This window comes from Polyodon spathula, chromosome 11 (genome assembly GCF_017654505.1).
Source record: "Polyodon spathula isolate WHYD16114869_AA chromosome 11, ASM1765450v1, whole genome shotgun sequence".
Lineage (NCBI taxonomy): Eukaryota > Metazoa > Chordata > Actinopteri > Acipenseriformes > Polyodontidae > Polyodon > Polyodon spathula.
The window spans coordinates 39,948,907-39,972,249 of record NC_054544.1 but is presented as its reverse complement, the minus strand read 5'-3'; the positions used below and the strand labels follow the sequence as shown (position 1 = coordinate 39,972,249).

Genomic DNA, 23,343 nt, shown 5'->3' with positions numbered 1-23,343 from the left:
ACACTACATTGTAAATATGATAACTTCCTTGAGTTTGTACCAGTCTTCACCAAGCTTTTATTTTATTATTCAATCCTAGCCTCTTATATATGTTTTGGATTACATTTGACTATAATCTTTACCTCACTGTCCACTTTCTACGCAATTATGAGGACCCTCTCTATATGCCTGCACTGGTTTCCATAAAAGGTAATGACTGCAGATACCAGAATACATGATTCTAGCTGATAATTTTGGACTACTCCTTATGTCAATGTTATGTATTTACATTTAGTTATTTGATATACTTTATTTATTTTGTACATTCAAATTTTTTAACTAAATAATTCAGGAAGGAAATGTGCAAAGCAGCACCTGCTCCATGCTCCGGTGCACTCTAGAGCTCAGATCAGAAAGCACTGAAGGCTCCAGGACTCCAGAAAACAACACATTACATAACACTGGAATGGAGGATAGTATGAATGAACCAAACAAATTAGAATTCTTGAATTCTTTTAAAGCCTTTGGCTCCTTCAAAATACCATTCACGTATAGTAGAAGTTAAACTAAATGCTGACAAAACTTTGGTAAATACTGTATAGCTAAGTTATTGTAGATATTTCTCATATCGGTGCTGTAATGCACATTCTGTCCCTGTGAGTCACACTCAACTTCAGGCATTAATGACTGGGAGAGGCTGTTTAAATAATGCTTGATCCTGCAGCTGCTATTGTCGATAGGGTGACTACTCTCTGCAAATGATGTCAAGAATGCACAGCATCTGCTAATTTGTACACTTTATACCAATTTATACATTCTGGTCTGATTTCAATATTATAATAATATATATATATATTTTTTTTTTTCTATTCAGACGTCCTTTACAAGAGTGAAGAATTCTTCATGGACTGGGATATCCATATCACCCTGACAGACTAACACTGGAGGCAGTGGAGTTGCAATAGACCGCAATGGATCGGTGGACTCGGATCCTGATCCGTAGATGAACTTTAAACTGACAGAGAAATACTGCGAATTTGCAAGACGGATTTTGCATCTGGTTTGATTCCGAGACTGCTGAAGAGCTCGGAGGCTAGTAAGTGATCTGCCATTATTAGCAATTTCAGTTGTGAAGGATGAGCAAACAATAATAAATGTTCTCAGTTGTGCTCTTTATAATACAGTAAATATGCTCAAGCACTGCAGTGATGCAAGAGTCTTTGACAGTCACATGTGAGTGAGCGCCTGTTGAAAGCATGAATGTTGTTCAGTGGAGCTCAAAACATAGAGCTGCTATTGATTTGTGCTCTGTGGATGCCGTGCTTGTATGCATTTACTATACCACTGATTTGGTCGGAAGAGTCATTTTCACATAGGAGAAATGTGCAGTAGATGGTGATTTTTAAAAACAACACTTAATATAATTAGTTGGAGCCATTGAAGATGTGCTTTTTCCATGGTAAACTGTAATAAATGTCCATAGTGGTATACTGTTCTACATTATTAATAATAATAGTAATCTTTATTTTTATATAGCGCCTTTCATAGTGGACCACCATCACAAAGTGCTTTACAAGATATGACACCAGGGTGTGTGAACTACGCATCAGTTGCAGAGACACTTACAAGAACGTGTAACCTGAAAGACGGAGCACAAGGAGGTTAAGTGACTTGCTCAGGGTCACACAATGAGTCAGTGGCTGAGCTGGGATTTGAACCGGATACCTTCTGGTTACCAGCCCGTTTCTTTAACCACTGGACCAAACAACCTCCTATGTATATACTGTATTAGACACCACACTGTGTTTGTTGGCTTTCCAGTTTGTTTTTGCACTGACACTGTCCTGGATGATTCTTTAGTTATGCCATTTCTTTGTCTTTGCCTGATGGTGAGAGAAGTTTCCAGTTCTCTTTTACCAACGACAGGAGCCTCTTTCATTGGCACAGGGGCTAGCGGTAGGCCTCTGGGGTGGGAAAGTACCACATATACTTCAGTGACAGCAATGTCGCTTGCTGCTGCTGATCAATATCCGTCAGTGGCTGGCAGGCAGGTTTTATAACTGTACCTTTTAGTGTTTTAGAGAAGAACATGGGGGCAATGTAGGGATGGTTATGTTTTCTACTCCCGTTTTAATGTATAATGAATTACATTTTATTCAAAGTAAAGAAATCTGAATTGCAGAAGGAGGTTAGTGTCTTCACTTTATGATGTGATCATCTTTATTTCCCACATTCAGTCAAAGTTTTTAAATTCACACTTTCCTGTTACATAAGCCACTGTATATTGACTGCTCAGCCAAAAAAAGTGACTGGCCCCAACTGTTATTATTATGATGATGCAGAAAACAATTCAAAATGCTTCCCTGACATGCATGCTTTAACAATGTTTAAATAGACTCCAGTGCTAAGTTTGCATAAGTTTTGCAACAGTTCCAGCACTGGCAAGAGACATCTAGAGTGCATGTACAGTATGATGTCTTAACTCAAACTCCCAAGTTATTTGTTCATAACGTCAACGCTTTGTTTTCTTTTAAAGCTTTTGTGAGCTTTTTTAGACTATATGTTTTGCAGATATGGCTTACAGTACTGTACAGTACAGTGCACCTAGTGAAAAATGTGATCCAGTCTAACTGTCCGGCTGCTGGGTTGATAGAATAGGGGGCATGCCATCAGAGGAAGTGTAGCTATTCATGAACACAGGAGTGCGGATTGAGTTGCCCAAAATAGCAGCCGTGTGCTCGGATTGGAGTGTTGTTCCAAGTGCCTGGAGTTCTTTTAACTACGATTGCCAGCCTCCGAGGGCAACAAGGGATTGAGCCAGGAGGAAGGAACTGGAGGGGAGGGGGGGTGTTTAACCTTTTATATCCCCACCACTTGGCGCTATTGATATCATGGCATGACCCTGACAATGGAAAATGGAAATACTAGAAGACAACAATGTGATGTCAGAGTTCCTGTTTCTTTTGCTGCATGCAGAGTATATATTGGTGTGTGTGTGTGTGTGTGTACTTTTTTTACATGGCAAATTCCTGCCTCCAAAGTGCGGGTTCTGACTTTTTTTTGCTTTACAATTTTAGATTTGATTTGGTTATCAGGGCTTGACCACACACTGTCAGTAGAGTGTTGGGACACCGTGGGGAGACACAAAGTTTAGCGAGTTGTTCAAATTTTCTGAAGCAACAAATAACCATTCCTCGTGTTTAATGATTTAATGCATTGTTGCAAGGCTGTTACATTTGTTTATCTTAGACAATCTAAGTCTTTGGATTAATACATTGCAACTAATATGCTGTAAGATATAGTGTCTATATTGGTAGACATTTGGCAGCCTTTTAAAGGCTTAAACTGATTGAAATCAGCCCGTAATCAGTGATTGGCATAAATCATAAAATGACCTCAATTGCAATAAGTTATATGTGTCGTATGGCAACAGTCAAAATATACACAAAGTAATGGAATTCAGATCTATTTTTTTTCTTTAAATCATCTTCGTAACCCTCATAAACTGTTCCACGTTTGATTCTGGAACTGGAACTTGTATTTATGTGTCACTTTTCAGCCACACAGTATGATATTCGGAATTGCCTTTGAGAATGTACAAAAAACCACACGAAACACCTACCACCAACAGTTTGGTTGATCACCAACCACCAAACACCAAACGAACATCACAAACAAACCAACACAAAAAAAAAACACAGTGTTGTGACAACCACAAAAAACAAAAAATTCCCAAACACAAAACAAAAACCAACAGAAAAAAAAAACAGAAACCAACACAACACTGAACACAAAAACACCAATAACCAAAAAACCAAAAATGACACAACACAAAATTTAAACCTGCATCACTGTTGGCAAGCAACAAAAAGACAATATCCCAAAACAAACAAAAACAAAAAACAAAAAAAAAAACAAACACACACACACCAAAACGAAAAAAACACAAACACCAAAAAAAACACACAACATTTGTTTATCTTAACAACCACATCTAACAAAACCAAAAAAAGACACAAAAACCAAACTGCCTAAGATGCAACCACAGAATATGTCTATCCAATTGGTAACATTTGGCAACCTTTTACAAGCCAAACCAACACAAAATTTGAATCACCAACAAAAAAAACCAAACAAAAAAAACACAATCCAAAAAACCACAAAAAAAACACAAAAAAAAAAAAAAAAAAAAAAAAAAAAAAAAAAAAAAAAAAAAAAAAAAAAAAAAAAACAAACAAACACACACAACAACACGTTTTTTTTAAGTACATGATTTGAAAATAACACAAAAAATAAAATACAACCTCATCCAAACACCCACAAATCACAAAAAACAACAACTAACACACACACACAAACAAACAAACAACAAAACAAACCACACAAACACAAAAAAAAAAAAAAAAAAATCCCACAAAACAAAAAAAAACACCAAACAAGACAAACACACAGCAAACCCACAAAGTAAGCACCAACCAAATTCAGATCAACCCCAACAACACAAAGACACAAACTTGACCCAAAAAACCAAACAAAACCACACAAAAAAACCAACACACACACCAAAAACGAAAAAAACAACAAAACAAAAAAAAACAAAAACCTCAAACATACAACCCAACACCCATCAACGAAAAACAACAAACAAACCACCAACACAACCTCACCCCAAAAACACAACAGAGCCAACAAACCAATTTCAAAAAAAAAGCACTTTACCAAAAAACCTACCCCAAACCACACCATGAAACAAAAACAGAAAAAAACAAACAAACCATACAAAGAAAAGACCAAAACCAAACCCCCCCCAAAAAAAAAAAACACACCACACACCAAAAAAAAGCCCCCACAACCACAACAAAACACTAAAACAAAAAAAAACAAACCAACACCAAAAAAAAAAAACAAAAAAAAAAAAAAGAAAAACAAACAAAACAACAACAAACAAAAAACACAAACAAAACAAAAAAAAAAAAACACACAAAAATAAACAAACAAAAAAAACCAAAACAAAAAAAAATTGTCACTTTTCAGCCACACAGTATGATATTCGGAATTGCCTTTGAGAATGTATTTATCGGCAGATATTAAATAAATCCATTCGTTAATGTGTTGATTTCAGTCACAGCCTTGGTACAGCAATACGGCACTACAAATGTTAATGCCCTGGGTGAGAGGGAAAATAGCTTCCAGTCCACTTCTAAAACACTCAGAGTGGAAGTACTGTCCTTGATCAGCACCCAGTTGCAAAGGTGAGGGAAGGGGAACTTTTCTTTTTTTAAATCAAGACATTACGAATGCCTATACAGCACATAGTAGTTTTAATGACTTTTTGCCCAAGTGAGCGGTTTACCTAAGAGTGCTTCTATGGACCATGAACTACATTACAACCCAAATGGCAGATTTCATTGAGTGCTGTATCCCTCAACCTTCCACCTTAGACAGGGTTTGTGTTGGAAGTTGATAAAGGTGGTTCAAGTCATTTACTGAGAATGTCTTTTGACATAGCTAACAATATATCCTGCTTGGAATGAGTATAGAAGTTGATTAAGACCAGTTCTAGGAGTTCTATGAAAGGTTGCTGAGGAATAATGCGAACTACTATTGTATAGTTGTTTTGATGACAGTCCGGTTTGTTAAAAAGCCTTTGTTGACATCTTAATCCAAGAGAATTATCTGATCTCAGCCTACACCCAGATGCACATAACAGACTGTATAGAAGATACATAGAAGATAATTGGTGGCTTTGGGTGACGCAGAGTTAGAGGAACAGTACTACATGAATATATAGACTATAGTGGGTGCTGTATGATGGCCACTGCCCTTAAATTCATTTTAGTGTGATGTCATTTCCATCTGATACAAAGAAATTTCAGATGGCTGCATCACATCAATATCAATGTCTGCTAATATACTGTATTATAGACTGCTCATCAGAATTCACGTTTCGCCTTCTGTATTCAACCACACATTCACTGTTATATAACCCTGTATTATATTGTGTGTATTTTTCAAAATGTATCACTGTTGATATTTAAATAACATTTTGTTTTACAATTCTCTTTTTTTAGCCTTTTATTTTAATTGTGGAATAATGCAGATTTTTTTTATGGTAGAATTTAATTTTTTTTTTTTTATTGCGGAAAACTAGGATCCCTGTTGATATATCAGAAAAATCACTGAGACTAAAAATACTAAGAATATATCTCCCAATTTGTGCAAATGGCATTGCTTTGGCGAACATTGTTTACCATTGGTCTCAAAATTATTCTGCTAGTGAAGTAAGATGCAGTAAATTGAATTTCATTTTAAGATGGGGTACCCTGATGCAGGCTGCGGAATTGTGTTATATTCAGTCTGGTACTATTAAAAATGCCTCAGTCTCTGAGTGCTGTTGATGGCACTGGAGGATCTTCAGTTTCTGATCGCAACAAAATCCTGCCCTGAGCTCCAGGGTCCGTTCTCATAAACAGGTGTGGTTACTTTAACCTGTCTCTGAGAACTCCCTGGAGTTCCGCCAGACTGATTCATCCCACTCCGGTCGACTGTCCTTCCCAGCCTGCCGGAGTGAAAAGCCCACTGCAGTTCTTACTATTGGTCCCTTGCCAAAATGAGCTCAGAAAGGATTTGTACCTGCAAGTTCTCGATCCTTTAACTGGGAATCCCTTGTCTTGAGGTAGTACTTTATCACTTCTTTGGTCACTGTTTTTTGAAGGGACTAGATGCATGGTAACAAATAAATATGGATCAGGTTTAGCAAGCTATTGCCATTTCAAAGTTTACACCAATGTCCTTATTTTATATAGAAATAATTAACAAGTCCACACATAAGCTATAATATACAGTTAGACTCTTGTGGAATTTATCACACGCACACACACACACAAAAAAAATCCCTAGTAAATCTGATTAGGATACAGAAAATAGTAGATACCATCATCTATGATTGCACCCCTTTAGAACAGTGGCAGTATACGGTAGTAGCAATCATATCACTTACAGTGCAGAACATCCTGGGTGGAGGAAAGAATGAAACTGGAAGTGTTTTTCTCAAAGTGGCATGGAGGAGGAAGGGTGGACTGCTGGGTACATTGAATCATGAAATAATTATTGTGATTCCACCCTGTTCCCCACAAGTTTTACAATTCCTGTGGCTCTTAGTACTGTTAGCTGACTTGGCTTGAGTGTACAGAAAATCCACAATGTTGTATTGCAATCTCATGAGTTGCATGGTATACAAGTGGGAGGGTGGAAAATAGAAGCACCTGCCATACCACTGTCAATAGGGTGCATGGGTACCATGGACAATGTGAGTGTGATCCATTGAGCATTCTTTAATAATTTCCCCAAGTTGGGGGAGTCTCCAGAGTTAAAATCCTCCCTGCAAAAATACGTGGGAATAAAATAGGTGTTAACAGGTGGGAATGAGATGAGAGTGTTTATGTTGGTGTTAGTTGGTGAAGGTATGTGTTTTGAGGAGCTGTGTAAATATATGTCTAGAGATAGTTATCGTTGAGGTGTAGGGGAGTTTATGTAGCCGTGTTTATGTTTTTAAAGCGGTGGCTTGGACTATAACCGCAGAGTTAAAAATATACATATTTATAGTGTTTTGTTCAGGTGTTTGTTTTGGCCGTGTTGCTGTTTGTTTTTTGTTTGTATTGCTTTATTATTTATAATTTAAGTGCTCAAAAGTGCATTTAAACGTGTTGCTTTCTCGTGTCTGAGTTTCCTTCCTCGTAGAAACAGCTTAACAGTGACGTCGTTCTGTCACAGGCAGATAAAGTAAGGACATATTCCATTCACATTTAACACTGGAACAGTGCTCTGTCAGTGTTGCCCATCGTGAGTGTTTGCTACACGCATGCAGGTATTTCTAATGTATTCACAGTGCTATTACTTAAACGGCAGAGGGCTAGATCTAACAAGACAAGGCTCTTCCTTGTTATGGCTCTGGTTGATCAAGTACTAATTTAGAGGTTTGATTAGGACAGACGGCAGTAATCCTGATTATCTGCATCCTGTGATCGGAATTCCATGAAGCCATTTGCAGGGGTTGAAGTTGTTCCAATTTCTTTCATGGTATGGTCATTTAGTCAGTCATTATTCTACATTTCAAGCCAGTTGCAGTGTTATAATAAAAATAATAATAATGTCTTTATATATATAGCGCCTTTCATAGTAGTCTATCATCATAAAGTGCTTTACAGGGGCAGGCTGTGAACTGTGCATTATATGCAGAGTCACTAACAATAGGACATTGATTTAACATCTCATCTACAGGATGGAGCTCAAGGAGATTAAGTGACTTCTTCACGGTTACACAGTGAGGGCATAGGTGGGATTTGAACTGGTGACCTTGTGGTTATAAGCCCTGGTCTTTAGCCACTGGACCACACTGCTTCCTAGAATGGTTATGGTGTACTGTATAGAAAAATTAATACACAAAATAAACTGATATCTATGTTATTAGCCTGTTCTAAAGTATGGTATTCATTTATCATATGTTTGGTGGTGTGACTTTTATAGAGATTAAACTGTATGAATCTGTTGTTGAAAAGGTTCTTGAAAACTTTAATTATGGGCTGCCACCTGGTGGCTTTAGGTATGTCATAGCAGAAATTATTGTACTGTGTACTATATGGTAACATAAATGAACAGAAGAGGGGGCTTTACTGCACATTCTTGGTGCAGCTTTTCACATGGACTGTTAAATAAAAAATAAATAATGATACAAAAGTCAATAGGTCACTTTTTAAATAGTTGACATTTCTTTGTAAAGTGTTTCCCTTGTCACATAATTGTTCCTGCAACGTTGATTAACAAGATCGAGTAAAGTGGTTGTAGCGAATGAAACTTCATACGTCTTGCCTTCCATGCCCTTCCTCACCATGCAGCTTTCAAAGTAGAACATGTTACAAGGAACAGATTTTCATTTTAAACAAATGGTATCTGGCTGGCAATATACTAGGCTGAAAAAATAGCCTCACTTCCAGGAGGTAGGGTTTGACTTTAACTCTTTAACTTACTTTAAATTGTTTTTGAAAATATTTCTATATATATTGGCTTATAAATTTAGTTATTTTACCACCCTCAATTGGGCGACTAAGCCAATGGTTTCTTTACACACAGGAGCTCTACAGTGTATGTATAAAATCCCCATTGAAGATTGGCAACTTCGCACAAGAACACGAACCTACGCTGACTGTACGATTCACCCCGCAGACCACAAAATTGAGTGAATGCGCTAACCTGTTAACAAGACATCTGGTGTCAATCAGTTCTCAATCTGCAACCCAGAAAGCCAGGACAGGGCAGTTCGCTAATGATCTGTCACAGAGCACAGGGATATCATATTGTATTTCTATTTATAAGCATCTCATCCAGTTTTTTCCTAGAAAGTGAGTTGGTAAAGATTAAGGTGTAGGTATTTTTTTATTGACAGTTTTGTCTAGCAGATACATTTTCTAGTAAAAAGAAAACAGAAAAGTCTTACATGGAACAAAGGATATATATATATATATATATATATATATATATATATATATATATATATATATATATATATATATACACACACACACACACACACACACACACACACACACACACACGCACGCACACACATAGTGGCTCTCAAACGTATTCACCCCCCTTGGACATTTTATTGTGTTACAACATGGAATCAAAAGGGATTTAATTAGGGGTTTTTGCCACTGATCAACACAAAAAAGTCCATAATGTCGCAGTGAAAAATAAAATCTACAGATTGTTCTAAATTAATTACAAATATAAAACAGAAAATAATTGATTGCATAAGTATTCACCCCCTTTGCTGTGACACACCTAAATAAGTTCTGGTGCAACCAATTGTCTTTAGAAGTCACATAACACCGTGTAACAAATTATTATTTATTTTTTGGGACTTGGGAGAAGATTCATCTTCCAGCAGGACAAAGACCCCAAACATATAGCCAAAGCCACACTGGAGTGGCTTACAAACAAAAAGGTCAATGTCCTGGAGTGACCCAGTCAAAGCCCGGACCTCAATCCAATTGAGAATATGTGGAAAGAGTTGAAAATTGTTGTTCGCCAAAAGTCCTCATCCAACTTGACGGAGCTTGAGCAATTTTGCAAAGAAGAATGGGCAAGAATTACAGTGTCCAGATGTGCAAAGCTGGTAGAGACTTATCCAAATAGACTCGTGGCTGTAATTGCTGCCAAAGGTGCCTCTACCAAATATTGACTCAAGGGGGTGAATACTTATGCAATAAGTTATTTTCTGTTTTCTATTTGTAATTAATTTAGAGCAATTTCTTATAATCATTTTGTAAGTGTACCCTGGATAGTGTACTGCAGACATGTATTATGAATGACAAGTGCACTGAAGCACATAGCGGGCATTGCATACTGGAGTAAGTACTGTTAATGTATTATTTAATGGCTGTACATTACATTAATATGTCCCTCTTCTTGGGAAAAATCTCTGCTCTTTGATAATATCTGAATTGAGAAAAACAAATTACATTTTTTTACTATAGCAACAGCTAATTCAGTGTGCTTTTAGATTACTTATAACGCTTAAAAAAAAAAAAAAAAAAAAAACAGAAAATCTGTTTTGGTGAAAATGCTCGACTCTAACAAGCATTCCGTGATCCTTAACACATCCCACCCCTCTGGAAAATGTGGCTCAAGAACTGCAGCAAAGCAGGGTCATAAAGCAGCTACTGTATAGAAATTGAAACCACTGCGGTTTTGATTGGAATTCCAAGAAAGCTTGCCAGGTCATGAGGAGAGGAACGTGGCTGTGAGACCCCTTTCTTCTTAGCATATGGAGGGGATTTGAAAATGAAAGGCGATTACAGCTCAGATATTGCAGACACATAGAAAGAAACAGGGTTTGCCAGCCAGCTCAATGTTATAATTGTAATTAAGAATAAAAAAAAAGGTTAAATGAACCTATTTTAAGTGATTTTATATAATTTACATTCTACATATTTGCCAGTATAAGAAAACTGCCTGTCCTACTGTACTTACTGTATTGTAAACAGCTTCCCACCTCCACGTCTGACTCAGTCTTAATAGGACACATACCAGTTTATTACATGCAGTTGTGTTGATAGGATCCATTTTTTATCGGACACAATTCATTCCATTTCCTCACTTATTAGAGGTGATGACTGAACATGTCTTAATTAAACTAGCTGGTAGAAGTCAGCACTGCATGGTGTTGCAGTTGTCGAGCTGTTTGGGGTTTAAACATACTGTATCGGTAAGCAGCCTACAGATAAACATACAGTACCACTTGCACCAAAACTGACAATGTTAAGGGCAAGAAAGTGTTTGAAGCTGTTTCACAGATCTAGTAAACAAGTATTAAGGTCTCCCATACAGGTGTTCTATTTAGTGTTTTCATTATTGACGTATTGGTTCTTGCAGATGGTCATGTCCTCTCAGCAGTTGCTCACAGTTGTTGAATCACAATTTCATCTCCATCCTCCTTGCTCAGTAAATGTTTCAGTAAAAGAGTTACATCAGCCTTAAATCAACATGTGTCTCCTACTCAGAAATGAGTGGGGAAGTGACATCATTGTCATGTGACATTCCTATTGAAGAATTGTAGCACAGTTCTTGAGCTGAAAATGTTAATAATACCAGACAGAAATGCACATCATCTGCCATTGAACGGTAACTTTTGTTTTCTTTTTTCCCTCATGGGCAATATGTTGGTTGTTTTTTTTGTTTTGTTTTTTTTTAACATATTGGGTTTCAATTGATTCAATGAAGCTAACAATCAGACTTGATTAAAAATCCACTTCTGTGAGGTTTCTATCAATGCTATACTTTTGTAATGCATCATTGCTGTCATTGAATGAAGTGCTTTGTGGCTTTATTTTATTCATTCTGTAAAACAAAGTTGAATTGAACATAGTATGGGGCAATTATTGATCACAAGTCAGAATCTGGGATAACTCCATCCTTAAACTCGTTCTTAAGTTTTGATTGTATTTAAAAATATTAATCAAGAGGCTAGTGGAAATCATAAATTGGGTTAATATAGTTCAAGATTGGCCTTTTTAGATTCTAAAAACAGCCAATTTCCTGTACATGTGGAGCTTATGTGAAATTAAAGGCTTTGGAACCATTGATAATATGACGTAGTTAATTGTATTGCTTTTATTATCATTCTAGCTGGCAAGTCCACAGGTACTGTAGTAGAGGTACTTTGGCACTGTATTTTGTACTGAATATATATACACACAATCCTGACAGAAGAGCATTCTGTCTCTTCAGTGTAGTTTTTACAGAGCGCTCAATGCCTTTTAGGGTTTATATGCAGGGAACAGATTTTGCGCAAAAGATTAAAAGAAAGTTTAATTCAATATATATACTATATATATATATATATAATAGATATATATATATATATATATATATAGCACATGTATACTGTATACGCGTCAGCGCTTCTGTCAGTTTTTCATACATATTTATTGTTTCTGCGTAGATAACTATTTAGCATGCTTTATCCAACCAAATGATCTTTTTTCAACCATATTCATTTACGAGCTTCATCTCTGAAGTGAGGTGGTTTAATAAATGACCTTGCAATTGTAATTTCTCTGCAAATGCAAACATCTCAGTACAAAACCACAGTTTCAAAGGGGACAGATATTGCATTACCGCTGTGCAGTCTTTGTGGTTATTTTTCAAACCACCTCACTTCAGAAATTCCGTTTTGAGGTATGGTTGAAAAAGACATTTTGCTGGAACAGTTAATAGGCATGGTAAATAATAATCTAAGCAGAACAGTAAACTAGAAATGTAATTTATGAAGGTACTGTAGATGGTGTAGTATCCCTTTTGATATGGTAGCGCAGTACTGTATATTGATCAGAAAGTGCTTCATTCCATTGACATTCCATTTATTGAAACATTATCTCTGAGCTCTGGGAATAGGAGGTGGGTCATGTATACAGGATATCACAGACTGCTGAAGAATCAATTTTATTTTAGCTGCTTTGGTCAACAAGAACATCCTATTAACAGTTTGACCCAAATTGACGAAATGCACACCAGGCTGCCATGGTGTACATTTCATCTATTTGGGTCAAACTGTCTTACTGTATCAGTTTACAAACACATACATTTGCTACAGTATATTATGGCAGTTTCATTTTATGGTCAAGTTAGTCACTATTTATATACATTTTGCTTTTAGTCAGTACAGTTTTTAGCTGTTGCAAAAAATGGTACTGTGCAATTCTAAAAACACCTTTGGTTGAACTGGAAGTTTGAATATTTGTTTAAAGGGTAGATGTTATATTTTGTCTGTCTGTTACCTTAATTGCCATTGTAGTTCCTGTAAAATGACATCAGTACAAGCAGTACTGTATGTGGGAGTTCATGAATTTTGTTCCCTAAGCTTGCAGCAGGGTTCTGGTGTTAATAAACGGTTACAGCAACTGCTGTGTAGGGAAATAAGTTATCAGACTGTAAAATAGCTGAATTTTATTGTTCAAATAAAACAAACTGGGGAAGGCTAATGTTTTGGAAATGTCCTGTATCCCTTAAATTAGGCATTAATTCAACATCCGAAATGCAGTGGATCTTGTATTTTCAGATGACAGGGTAACGTTTAAAACAGGCGACCCACACACTTGTCTCTCCCTGGAAAGAACATTTAGTCTTTACAGTGGGGACATAACAGTAATCTCCAACTGATTTAGATTGCTGCCTGTCAAACAATATGACTTCTATCACATGTAGAGCATTGTGGGCAGCTGAGAAAAGGTATATTTGGCATCTTCTTGCTGTAGATGTTGACAGGGCAATGACAAATTAGTAAGAAGGCTTCAGTGAGGATGGAAAGGGGAGCTGGAATTCAAAGGAAGCTGAAATTACATAGAGAATGTAAACAAACTGGAAACCCAACACAGTTTAGGTTCTGATGGAGTACAGTACACAGGGTTAGTAAACAGACATCATATTGTAGTATAACATGATATTAAACCTGTAACACGTTTCCTTACAGCAGAGGCTCACTTTTCACCCTACACTTACCGAATCCGACACAGAACTTTATTTTAAGCACAGTTGCACACTTTTATTATTTACAATAATAAAAACAAACAAACAAAACGGCTAAGCCGTTTACCAGCCAAAAACAAAACACTTTCACACAGGTTCACACAGTAACTTTGTTGACCACACAGGTCTCTTCTGCAGCTGGCTCTTTCTCCTTCAGCCTGGCTGCATATGGCTGGTTCTACATCAGCCCCGTGAACAAGCTTTCCCCTGCTTTTATGCAGGAGCTTAATTAGCCTCAGATGCTTCTTATTTTATAATGGAGCCAGGTGACTCCCCTCTGGCTCCTATTACACCCATGGCATTCTGGGAAATGTAGTCCCTGTAACCCCCTCCTGGACTACAGTTTTTCTACTTTCCCATCTGCCACACATCCTCTGTCTTCTCTGCCACACTACATATATTTTTTTTTCTTTTCTACTTGTGGATTTTCTACTTTTATAATTTTTTACATGTCCTAGATTTGCTTATTATCAGCAGATGTGGAAATCATTTAGTCCTTAATCTTGCAGTTTTAAATGTAAACAGTGTTTAATTGTGAAGCGCAGTGCCAGTGGTGACAGCTCCACAGGGAACTGAAGGACTGTGTTGTACATGTCACCTGACAGCTGCAGCGAGCCTGACACCCTACACAATAGGCTTCAACCGTTAGACCAGCTATTGATTAGAACTGATCTATCCCTTTATTTATGTTGTGTAGTTATTATAAGTCAAGGATGCTTTATTCACCAGTATTTCTTTGAAAGGGTAAAGTCGTTATTGTTTACGTACAGGTACAGTACGTGTTTTTAAATAAATGAAACAGTATAATAAAATGGAAAGTATATTGTGAAGAGTACACAGTATAACACAGTACACAATTTGGGTACAAAAATGAAACCTGTTTTGCTTCTTTGTTTTTTCGTTTATAATTGTAATTGTAAATACTGTGCTAGTATGCTAGTCGTGTTGGTGTCTAGTCAGAAGCTCCACTATTTCCAGCCATGAAACGGTTAAGCAAACTGATTTTTTTTTTTTTTTTTTTTTTTTTGCTGGAAGGTTTTTTCATGGAGCAGGCTGTCCGCCCTCAATGTCCTGGCTAATGGAGCATGTTCATTTCATCAGGGAAACAGTGGGTAGCATGGACATTACCTCCCTGTTCTTTTGTGTGTGTGTGTGTGTGTGTGTGTGTGTGTGTGTGCGATTTGTTCTGTGCCTGTCTGCATGAGTCTGTTTCCATCCTTGGCAGAAGATCTCGTCACATCAGAGGAGAAACAAGTATAATGACATTGCGATACACTCCACAACCATCTGGAGAACCAAGTTGTGGTGGTCGTGGTGGGGGGGAGGGGGGTAATGGTAATGGTAGCGCAAGACAGTCATTAAGAAATTCAAATCATATGCAAAGACATGTTTAGTAGAACAGAAAAAACAGGACTGATGCTGTCGTCATGAGCTGGAAATGCACAGGAGATTTCAGGAGGCCGGGAATCAGCAGGGCTGCTGTTGCTGAATGCAATTCCACATAGCAGGATAAAAAATGATGCAGGTGAAGTGAGTGGTACTGCGGTAGCCATCGCCAGGCAATGCTGCACTGATGCGCTCTCTCTCTCTCGCTCTGCCTCCTTCTCCCTGTCTCTCTCAGTGTTTTGAACTGCTTAAAGTGAGGAGAGAACGAGAACGTGGAAGGGAAACAATAATAACATTTCAGCTATGAATTTAGTATAGTGCTGATGTGAAGCTCGGACTGGTTTTTAGTGCAGCTGTGTTTTCAGGGATGGGATCTGTTGTTGGGATGTAAGCTGGAGGAGCACAAACAAACGTCCAAACAAAAGGTTTTCTGACAGCAATTAAGGTAATTTTTTTCAGGAAATGGGATGCTGATAAAGACTGCAATCTTAACAGTAACAGTGATCAGCTTGAGAAATTACGTGATCAATAATAATTGTGTGCATGAATGTACAGATGTATTGCACGTACAGTATTTCAAGTAGTGTGAAAGCAACTATTTTGAACATGACTGTGAAGCTAAATGTGTATGGCAGCGTCTCATAAAGAGAAGCTTTTATCACAGCATCCTGTTCTTTTAATTACGGTTATGTGTAACAACAGTTTTAAGACCTTTGTATGTAGCAATCCTTTTCTAGTGACGGTTGAAGCAAGCTTTACAGTTAAGCAGTCAAGTTGCTGTCAAAACAGAAATCCTGTTGATAAAAACTGGGTCCAGATGTCTGCAATATTATTCACAGATGGCTTGCTGTTGGACTACAAGGAGGTGTTTTGGCAGACATGTTTTTCTCTCCAGACTAATAAAGCTTAACTAAATAGCCACTTTCCCAACTGTCATCTTTTTTTTAATGGTTGAAAGTGACTATTATGAATGTTTTGGAGTTTGCATGAGGCAACAGAAGATTATTGGTGCATTGTATTAGCAAATATAAAAAAGCAACCCCAGAACTCTTAGCCAAAACCGAGTAATAAAATAAAAACTACTGCTGGACAGTATTTGGACACAAATATTTTCTAGTGTTAACCATTTCTAATGATGGTACAATGGGACATTGAAGATTAAAAACTGAGCAGTCACATTCAAGTGTCTGCTTGAGGAAGAGGAAGGGGAGCATCCTAACCAAAGTGGTGAAATAAATCCTCCAATCTCTTCAGGAAGCAGAAAAACTTGAAAGAAAACAAATCCACCAAGGGTGACGGTGAGGACACTTTGCAACAAGAGGGATTGTGTTGTATTGTTTTTTGAATTGAGCATTGTTCGAACATTGTGTCAATTGGAAAAGGATTTGCAGCAGACATGGGGGACTGTTCAGAGTACCAGCGGCTACCAAACAAGGAAGAGGAGGTACAAGCATTATTTATTATATAGTTCAATTATTCAAAACAGTTCTGCTTTCAGTTCCCATTATGTTTTGGGGTTGATTTTAAGGTCTTAAGGCTCTGAAAGGTGTTTTTATCCTTGTGCAAAATCGTTCTCTCCATACTGTTACTGCATATGTATAGGGAAGCAGCTCCCCCATCTTTAAAATGTGTTCTGTGATTGTGCATTTTCTTGTTATGCTCCTAGGTTTTGAAAGTACTTACCAATGAGTCTCGTTAGTATATTTGCTGATATAGATTAAATTGGGTATAGGTTCATGTTTTTAAAAGTCACTCTTACAGTGTATTTTTGTTTTTTTAATTATACCCATGTGTTGATTGGTTTTATTGATTTGTTAAATTCCCCACAGTCTTGTTAAGATACAGTAAAATCTGATTGGTGGTAAATTTGTACTACATTTTTTTGTTTTAGCCTTCTGTGGACTTCCTGTAAGCAAGGCACTGTTGGCTTACGGGATTGTTTACTTTACTGAGGTAGTTTTAGATACAGACATACAAGCTTCTCCCTCCTTGAAGCTGTTTGGCCACTTTGACTGAACAGCCATTCTGCTGCTATCTGTAGGAGCAGGGTGTTAATGCTGTATGTAATCTCGGTTTTAGCTCAGGGAAACGAAACAAGAATTTAAACAAAGAAAAAAAATCATTCAGGTTTCTGACTTCTGAACATTTTACAAAGAAATATCTATGAAACTAGTACTTTCAACTTGGGCTTGTGAGTTGAAAATAATTTTGTGTGTGTGGCTCCCCACTATAAAGGGTAAGCACTGTAATTGTTACAGTTAGTGTATAATGGTATTTAAAACAGGATTCATTGATCCGTCATTTTACATATCCGCCCTTTCTCTGGTCCCACTGGACTATTGTAATACGTTTCTGTTCATTTCACAACGTTTCTGTATGTTTAACACACACACGTGTGTGTGGTTGAGTCAGCATGGACTCTGGTGTCTCCTACTGTAGATCCCATTCCTCGTCTTTGTGATACAGTGCAGTGTTTGTCACAAGGCTGAAAAAGCAGCTGCAGTTTTCCTGTTACTGGATTTCTGCTTAACACAGCAGTCTTCATGTGTGTCGTATTTCCTATTCCAATGGATTTTGCACAGGTACAGTATTTTAAAACAGGTGAAGCAGGTTGCTATTAATGCTGGGTGCCACACATTCTGTGGTGAGACTCGTATCCCGTATTTTGAATTGATTTGGTTCTTAGCCAAAATGTATACTTAGTTTGTGAAATACTGCTTTTTTTGGTAGTCTTGACTGAAACTCACTATAAAGGAAGTCGCACCAGACCAGGTGATATTGTAATTGTGTATTTGTACATGTATATAAGGGTGTCAGTAGAGGGGTTAATCTCAGTATGTCAGCACATTTCTAAAGCATGCTTCATTCAGCCAAAGCCTATACTGTAAAGGGCAGAGGCTTATCAGTTGAAGAACATTCTCCAAACAGCAGACTCAACAGTGACTCAGACCACCTGGGTCTGTTCAGTGGTGAATTAACTAAACCAATGCATTATGGTTTTAATTCAGCACTTGCCTCTCAGGGGTGAACACATGGTTTATTAAAATTTTAATTTGTTGGTGATAATAATAAACGCTGGGGAATTTCATTTAAAAACCAGCTAGTGTGATGTGCAGTTGGACTTCTCTGAAGTTGGTCTAAAGCTCTCCTTTGTGGATTTCATGTTAAAACAGTTTAATCCCACTTTTAAAAGAGTATTACAGTACCACTTTCCTGGGGTGAGCTGGTCTGTTTATGAAAACTCTTTTGCGCCTCTGCTGTGATTAAATGTGGTAGGGCGTAAACATTCTTCACCGTCTGTCAATCTCTGCTCCAATATGGCTTAGGGCGATTGGCTTAGCATCACAGGTTTACCCAAGCAACCATAGCAACAACCATAGCAACAACCATAGCTTAGAGAGTGACATTAGGGTGGACTCTTGTGGAGACCATGGCGCCCGCAGGATTTCCATGTGTGACAAAGTGCCCGCCCCTGTGTATATTATCTGTTTTATGTTGTGTGTGGTGTGTTAAATGTTGGTGTATAGTCATTGGTACACTGGATATAAACGGGTCTGTGTAACACAAGTGTTTAAAATGAATATTTGTATTTAGGCACGAGGATTGCACAGCACTTCAAGTGCAAGTAAAAAGTAATATGTGAGCACGGGGAATTGCACTTTATTAATTCACGTGCAGTTGTACCGAGACTCCAATTGAATGATTGATTAGCAATCGAGTCTCGGTACAGCTGCATAAAAGCAGCATGTTTTCACCCAATCTGGGTTGTGTGTTTGGTGAGTAGAGAACGGGATTGGAGACAGAGGAAATAATAAGTTAATAATAATAACGTAAAGTAAAAGAAGCTCACCGTGTTTTGTTTGGTCCGTTTTGTTTGTCTGTTTATTTTGGCGAATGTGCCGTGTCCTGTTTTTTGTATTGTTACAACCGTTTATTTTCTGTTTGTTTATTTATTAAATGCTGAGTGAAAGCATTCACTCAGCTCCACCAAACTCCACCTCTTGTTGTTTTTATTTCCTGGCTCTGGTCTAACGCCACCCACTCCGGCCGTCTTTGTGACACCATGGTACGGGAATACATTTCTCTTTATGTTTGCGGGAATGGATGGAAACGGAAATGAAACTGGCAGTAACGGGTGGAACTGGAAATAAAAAGTTTTAAATCTCACGGGAACGGATCGGAGACTGAAAAGCTGTGGGAAGAGCAGTACCAAATTAGTTTGTCAGATGAGCTACAAGAACTTTAGATGTTGTAATATTAAACCAATCAATACAAGATGTTGTAAAATTGAACCAATCAAATGTGTACTCAGACAGACAGTATAACTTCTGTATCAACGACACTCATTTTAATTGACACACCCCATTTAGTGATGTCACTAGCCCACCTATTCAATTCAAACTTGCTGAAAGGTATGTCATGCATCGAGAGGTTAAAAGAAAAAATATTTTTGTTTTCTTAAATATCATGGGACGGGAATGAAAAAAAAATCTGTATGGAACAGTACGGGGTGGGAAAAATTCTGGTGGGACAGGGTGGAACAAAAATTTAATTGAACATTTTTTCACGGGATGGGATGGGACAGGAACATTTATAATATTAATTTTCAGTTTTGTTGAAGGGGAGACTTGAAGGTTTGTTTAGTGTTGAGAATGTAGTCATTTTATTAGCCTACTTTACCAAGTACAGTACAGGTTCTATTATTACTACCCACATCATTTGTACAATAATTGTGTACTCATCTAACATAAACTAAACTGTACTTGTGGACTGGAAATAACAAAATACTGCCAGGTTTATGTTCTGTGTAGCCTACTGGATATTTATTGAAACATTTACAATTGAACAGATAATTGCAAAGCAATCCTGGCAGAATGCCAATGAAATGCTGTGGGAATCCTTTTGTTTATTTTATGTACAGTATATGATGTCATTGTTTTTGTAATAATAATAATATTTGGTGGCATTTATATTAGTTTATCCAGAGGTTCTTTTCAGTGCTTACCTTGGATATGTTTAGGGCTTCTGATATAGTAGCTCATCCACATGCTTGCTGAATGGGTTAACCACTGGAGAAGGGTTCTCTCCAGCCCACACTGCGGCACTGCGGAGATCTGTTTGTTTTTCTTTGGAGCTCCCTGCTCGTATAGCACTGCAATGAGCAGTTTCTCTGCATGGAACCAGTACAATCTCCAGCCGCCTGCCTGGTTCTCTCCGCAATGGGGAGCGTGGTGGATTTAAAGAGGATTCTAAAAGCAGCAAGGATTGGGGAGTTTAGCACCTGCTTAAATTTCAGTTACATAAACACACAGGCAGACAAAGGGAATGAAACACAAATATTGAATGCTTTGACAGCAGGTTTTGTATTCATTTTCGTCCTTTTGACCAAGGTACTGTAACCTGTTCTCCTATGTAGTCATGTGCTGTACTGTGTGCTGCAGCTGTGCGATGCCTTGTGGTCATTTAATGTCATTTTGCCCCCATTAGGGAGTAATATATGAATTGTTAAATATTTTATAAGGGATACTGTGTGTAAAATTTTAAGTTTCAGTTTAAGAAAAAAAAAAAAAATTTTGTACTGAGGATAATTGTAAGTGTGTTTTAAATTATTGTATTTGTTTTTGTTGTTATGGATGTTAATTGTTTAAGGTTTGCCAGGTGCTACAGTAAAAGTCTAGAATTCTGTTTGGTATATTGTCACCCATTCTTTATATTGTGCTTTGGATGATGGCTTAAACAAGAGACGTTGATTTTAGCAGGTCATTCTTTTGGCTGATTTCCACTATTACTACTATCACTCTTTTTTCTGGTATTTTATGAAGAGGTTTGCTCCCATCTAGGGGCAGGACTGGGTAACTACTCTTTATACAATTGTAACAAGACCACAGAGCAGGGCTTCCCCAACCCTGGTCCTTGGAACACCATGTGCTTCTGGTTTTCATTCCAACTGAGCACTCATAGTTAACTGACCTCTTAATTGAACCGATAATTTGCTTAATTAGACCATTTTACTTGTTTTAAGCTCTTAAACTGTTGCATGTTTCAAGTTAGCTGTAACATTTTATAAGTAACTTGAACTCTGAAGGTCTAATTAAGCAAATGATCAGTTCAGTTCCGGGTCTAGTTCAGTAATTGAGAGCTCAGTTGGAATGAAAACCAGAAGAAGGGGGTCCCCAGGACCAGGGTTGGGAAACCCTGCCATACAGGAATTATTTAATTTGAATGATTTATGTGATTTTGGAGGTACTGTACACCCAGTTACAAATAGACTCAATAGCAGAGTGTTCAGGTCAGTGGTAGCTTGTTGAGCTATAGTGTGGAATTGACAGGTTACATAAGGTTAACACAATGTCATTGTTTGAGTTGTGGCCCTCGGGAGAGAGTGGCCCCCCACTTGGCAGTAAACACTGCATTTGAAGAAGCCACAGTTGCAGGCTTCAGTGAAGGTCTCTATTAGATAGCCCCCACACAAAGCTATGGTAACATTTCCTAAAATCTGCATAGAGAGTGTTTTCTGCCAAATTCTGCGGCAATGACTTTTTAATGAAAAACAGTGTTAATGAGTATATATGAATAAGAAAAAGTAAGTCAGAGTTAGTCAAATTCATTTTTTATGAAATCACATTACTTAAATCTGAAGAAAAAAACAGAACAAACACATTTGCCATATTTTATGGAGATCAAAGAAGAAGAAGAAAAAAAAACACATACAAAAAGTGAGTTCACTTTAAAAAAAAAAAAAAAATCTCTTACAATACTGACTATTGGATGCCATTTTTTAAAATATACATAAAACATAACAATTCTTAAAATAAGTTAAATACAGTTATGGCCAAAATATATGACTATATTTAATCACATTAGTAATAATAACATTTGCCTAGCAGAATAAGATTGTAGTTGTGCACTGGGATTCAAATTAGCATTGGTACATTTTACAAATGCACTGTTTTACAAATGTGTACTAGGCCTGGAGCATGTTTGTACAAATGTAACAGGGTATTTTTAGAAACATGTCGTTCACCAAAATTTTGTAATTTCAAAATGTATCCACATCAAGACAGCACATAGAAATAGTTTGGAAGCTGTGACAAGTACACCTGATCTCCTGTGTCAGTGAATTACCCACCACCCTTCCACAGTCTTATTTAGCAAAACCCCTTTATCATATTCAACATGAGTGACATTCAATGTGTGATTTGTATAGTACTCACATATTGTCAAACTGTTTCTGTCAACAAACACGACGGGAGAGCTGTACGCCAAACTTTGATAACTATGAACAAATGGTGGCCCAACCTGACACTGGGTACAGGTCTTAATAAAGTGGTCAAGCAGTGTAGCCAAATTGAATACACTGAAATACAAAAGCAAAGTAAGTTGTTGTGACTAGAACAGTACTCTCCTTTTAATAAAACTGGGATTACAGAGAGAGAGAGAGAGAGAGAGAGAGAGAGAGAGAGAGAGAGAGAGAGAGAGAGAGAGAATCCCAGCATTAGGGGGCCCACAGGAAACAAACTCCCCATCCTGCAGTTAAATCTGACCTCTTGGCTCCTGATCAAATACTATTCCATCTGAATACCATAGCGTCTCTGTTTAACCAGCAAGCAAAGCATAGCAGACACTTGCAGTACAGTTCGGGACTGCTGGATGCAAAACCACATAGCTCCAGACAGACGTTCTTTAAAAGAAGTAACACTTAAGCTCCTCCATAACGGGCATGATATCTTTTTTTTTTTTTCCTCTCTATCAAAAGCTAGATCTCGTCTCAAAAGGGAAAAGGCAGGAATACGCTGTGGTTCTATTTATAGTGCATCGTGGACTGGATAGTTGAATTGTAGGAACAACATACTCTCCAGAAAGAAAACAAAAATCCTCAGGGAGAGCCAA

The 23,343-nt window shown here is 37.5% G+C and overlaps 1 protein-coding gene across 6 annotated transcripts in view; it reads left to right on the top strand.

Annotated features, from left to right (window-relative positions):
- Positions 1-23,343, top strand: part of LOC121322920 (activated CDC42 kinase 1-like) — a 98,596-nt gene that overhangs the window by 30,855 nt on the left and 44,398 nt on the right. For 3 of the 6 annotated variants that reach the window (XM_041263532.1, XM_041263528.1, XM_041263529.1), the window contains exon 1: positions 15,229-16,897. In XM_041263532.1, the coding sequence (XP_041119466.1) occupies positions 16,850-16,897 (48 nt within the window). In that variant the 5' untranslated portion in view covers positions 15,229-16,849. Of the gene's footprint in view, positions 1-853; positions 1,076-15,227; positions 16,898-23,343 lie in introns of those variants that run through there. The other 3 variants (XM_041263533.1, XM_041263527.1, XM_041263530.1) reach the window with 2 other exon arrangements.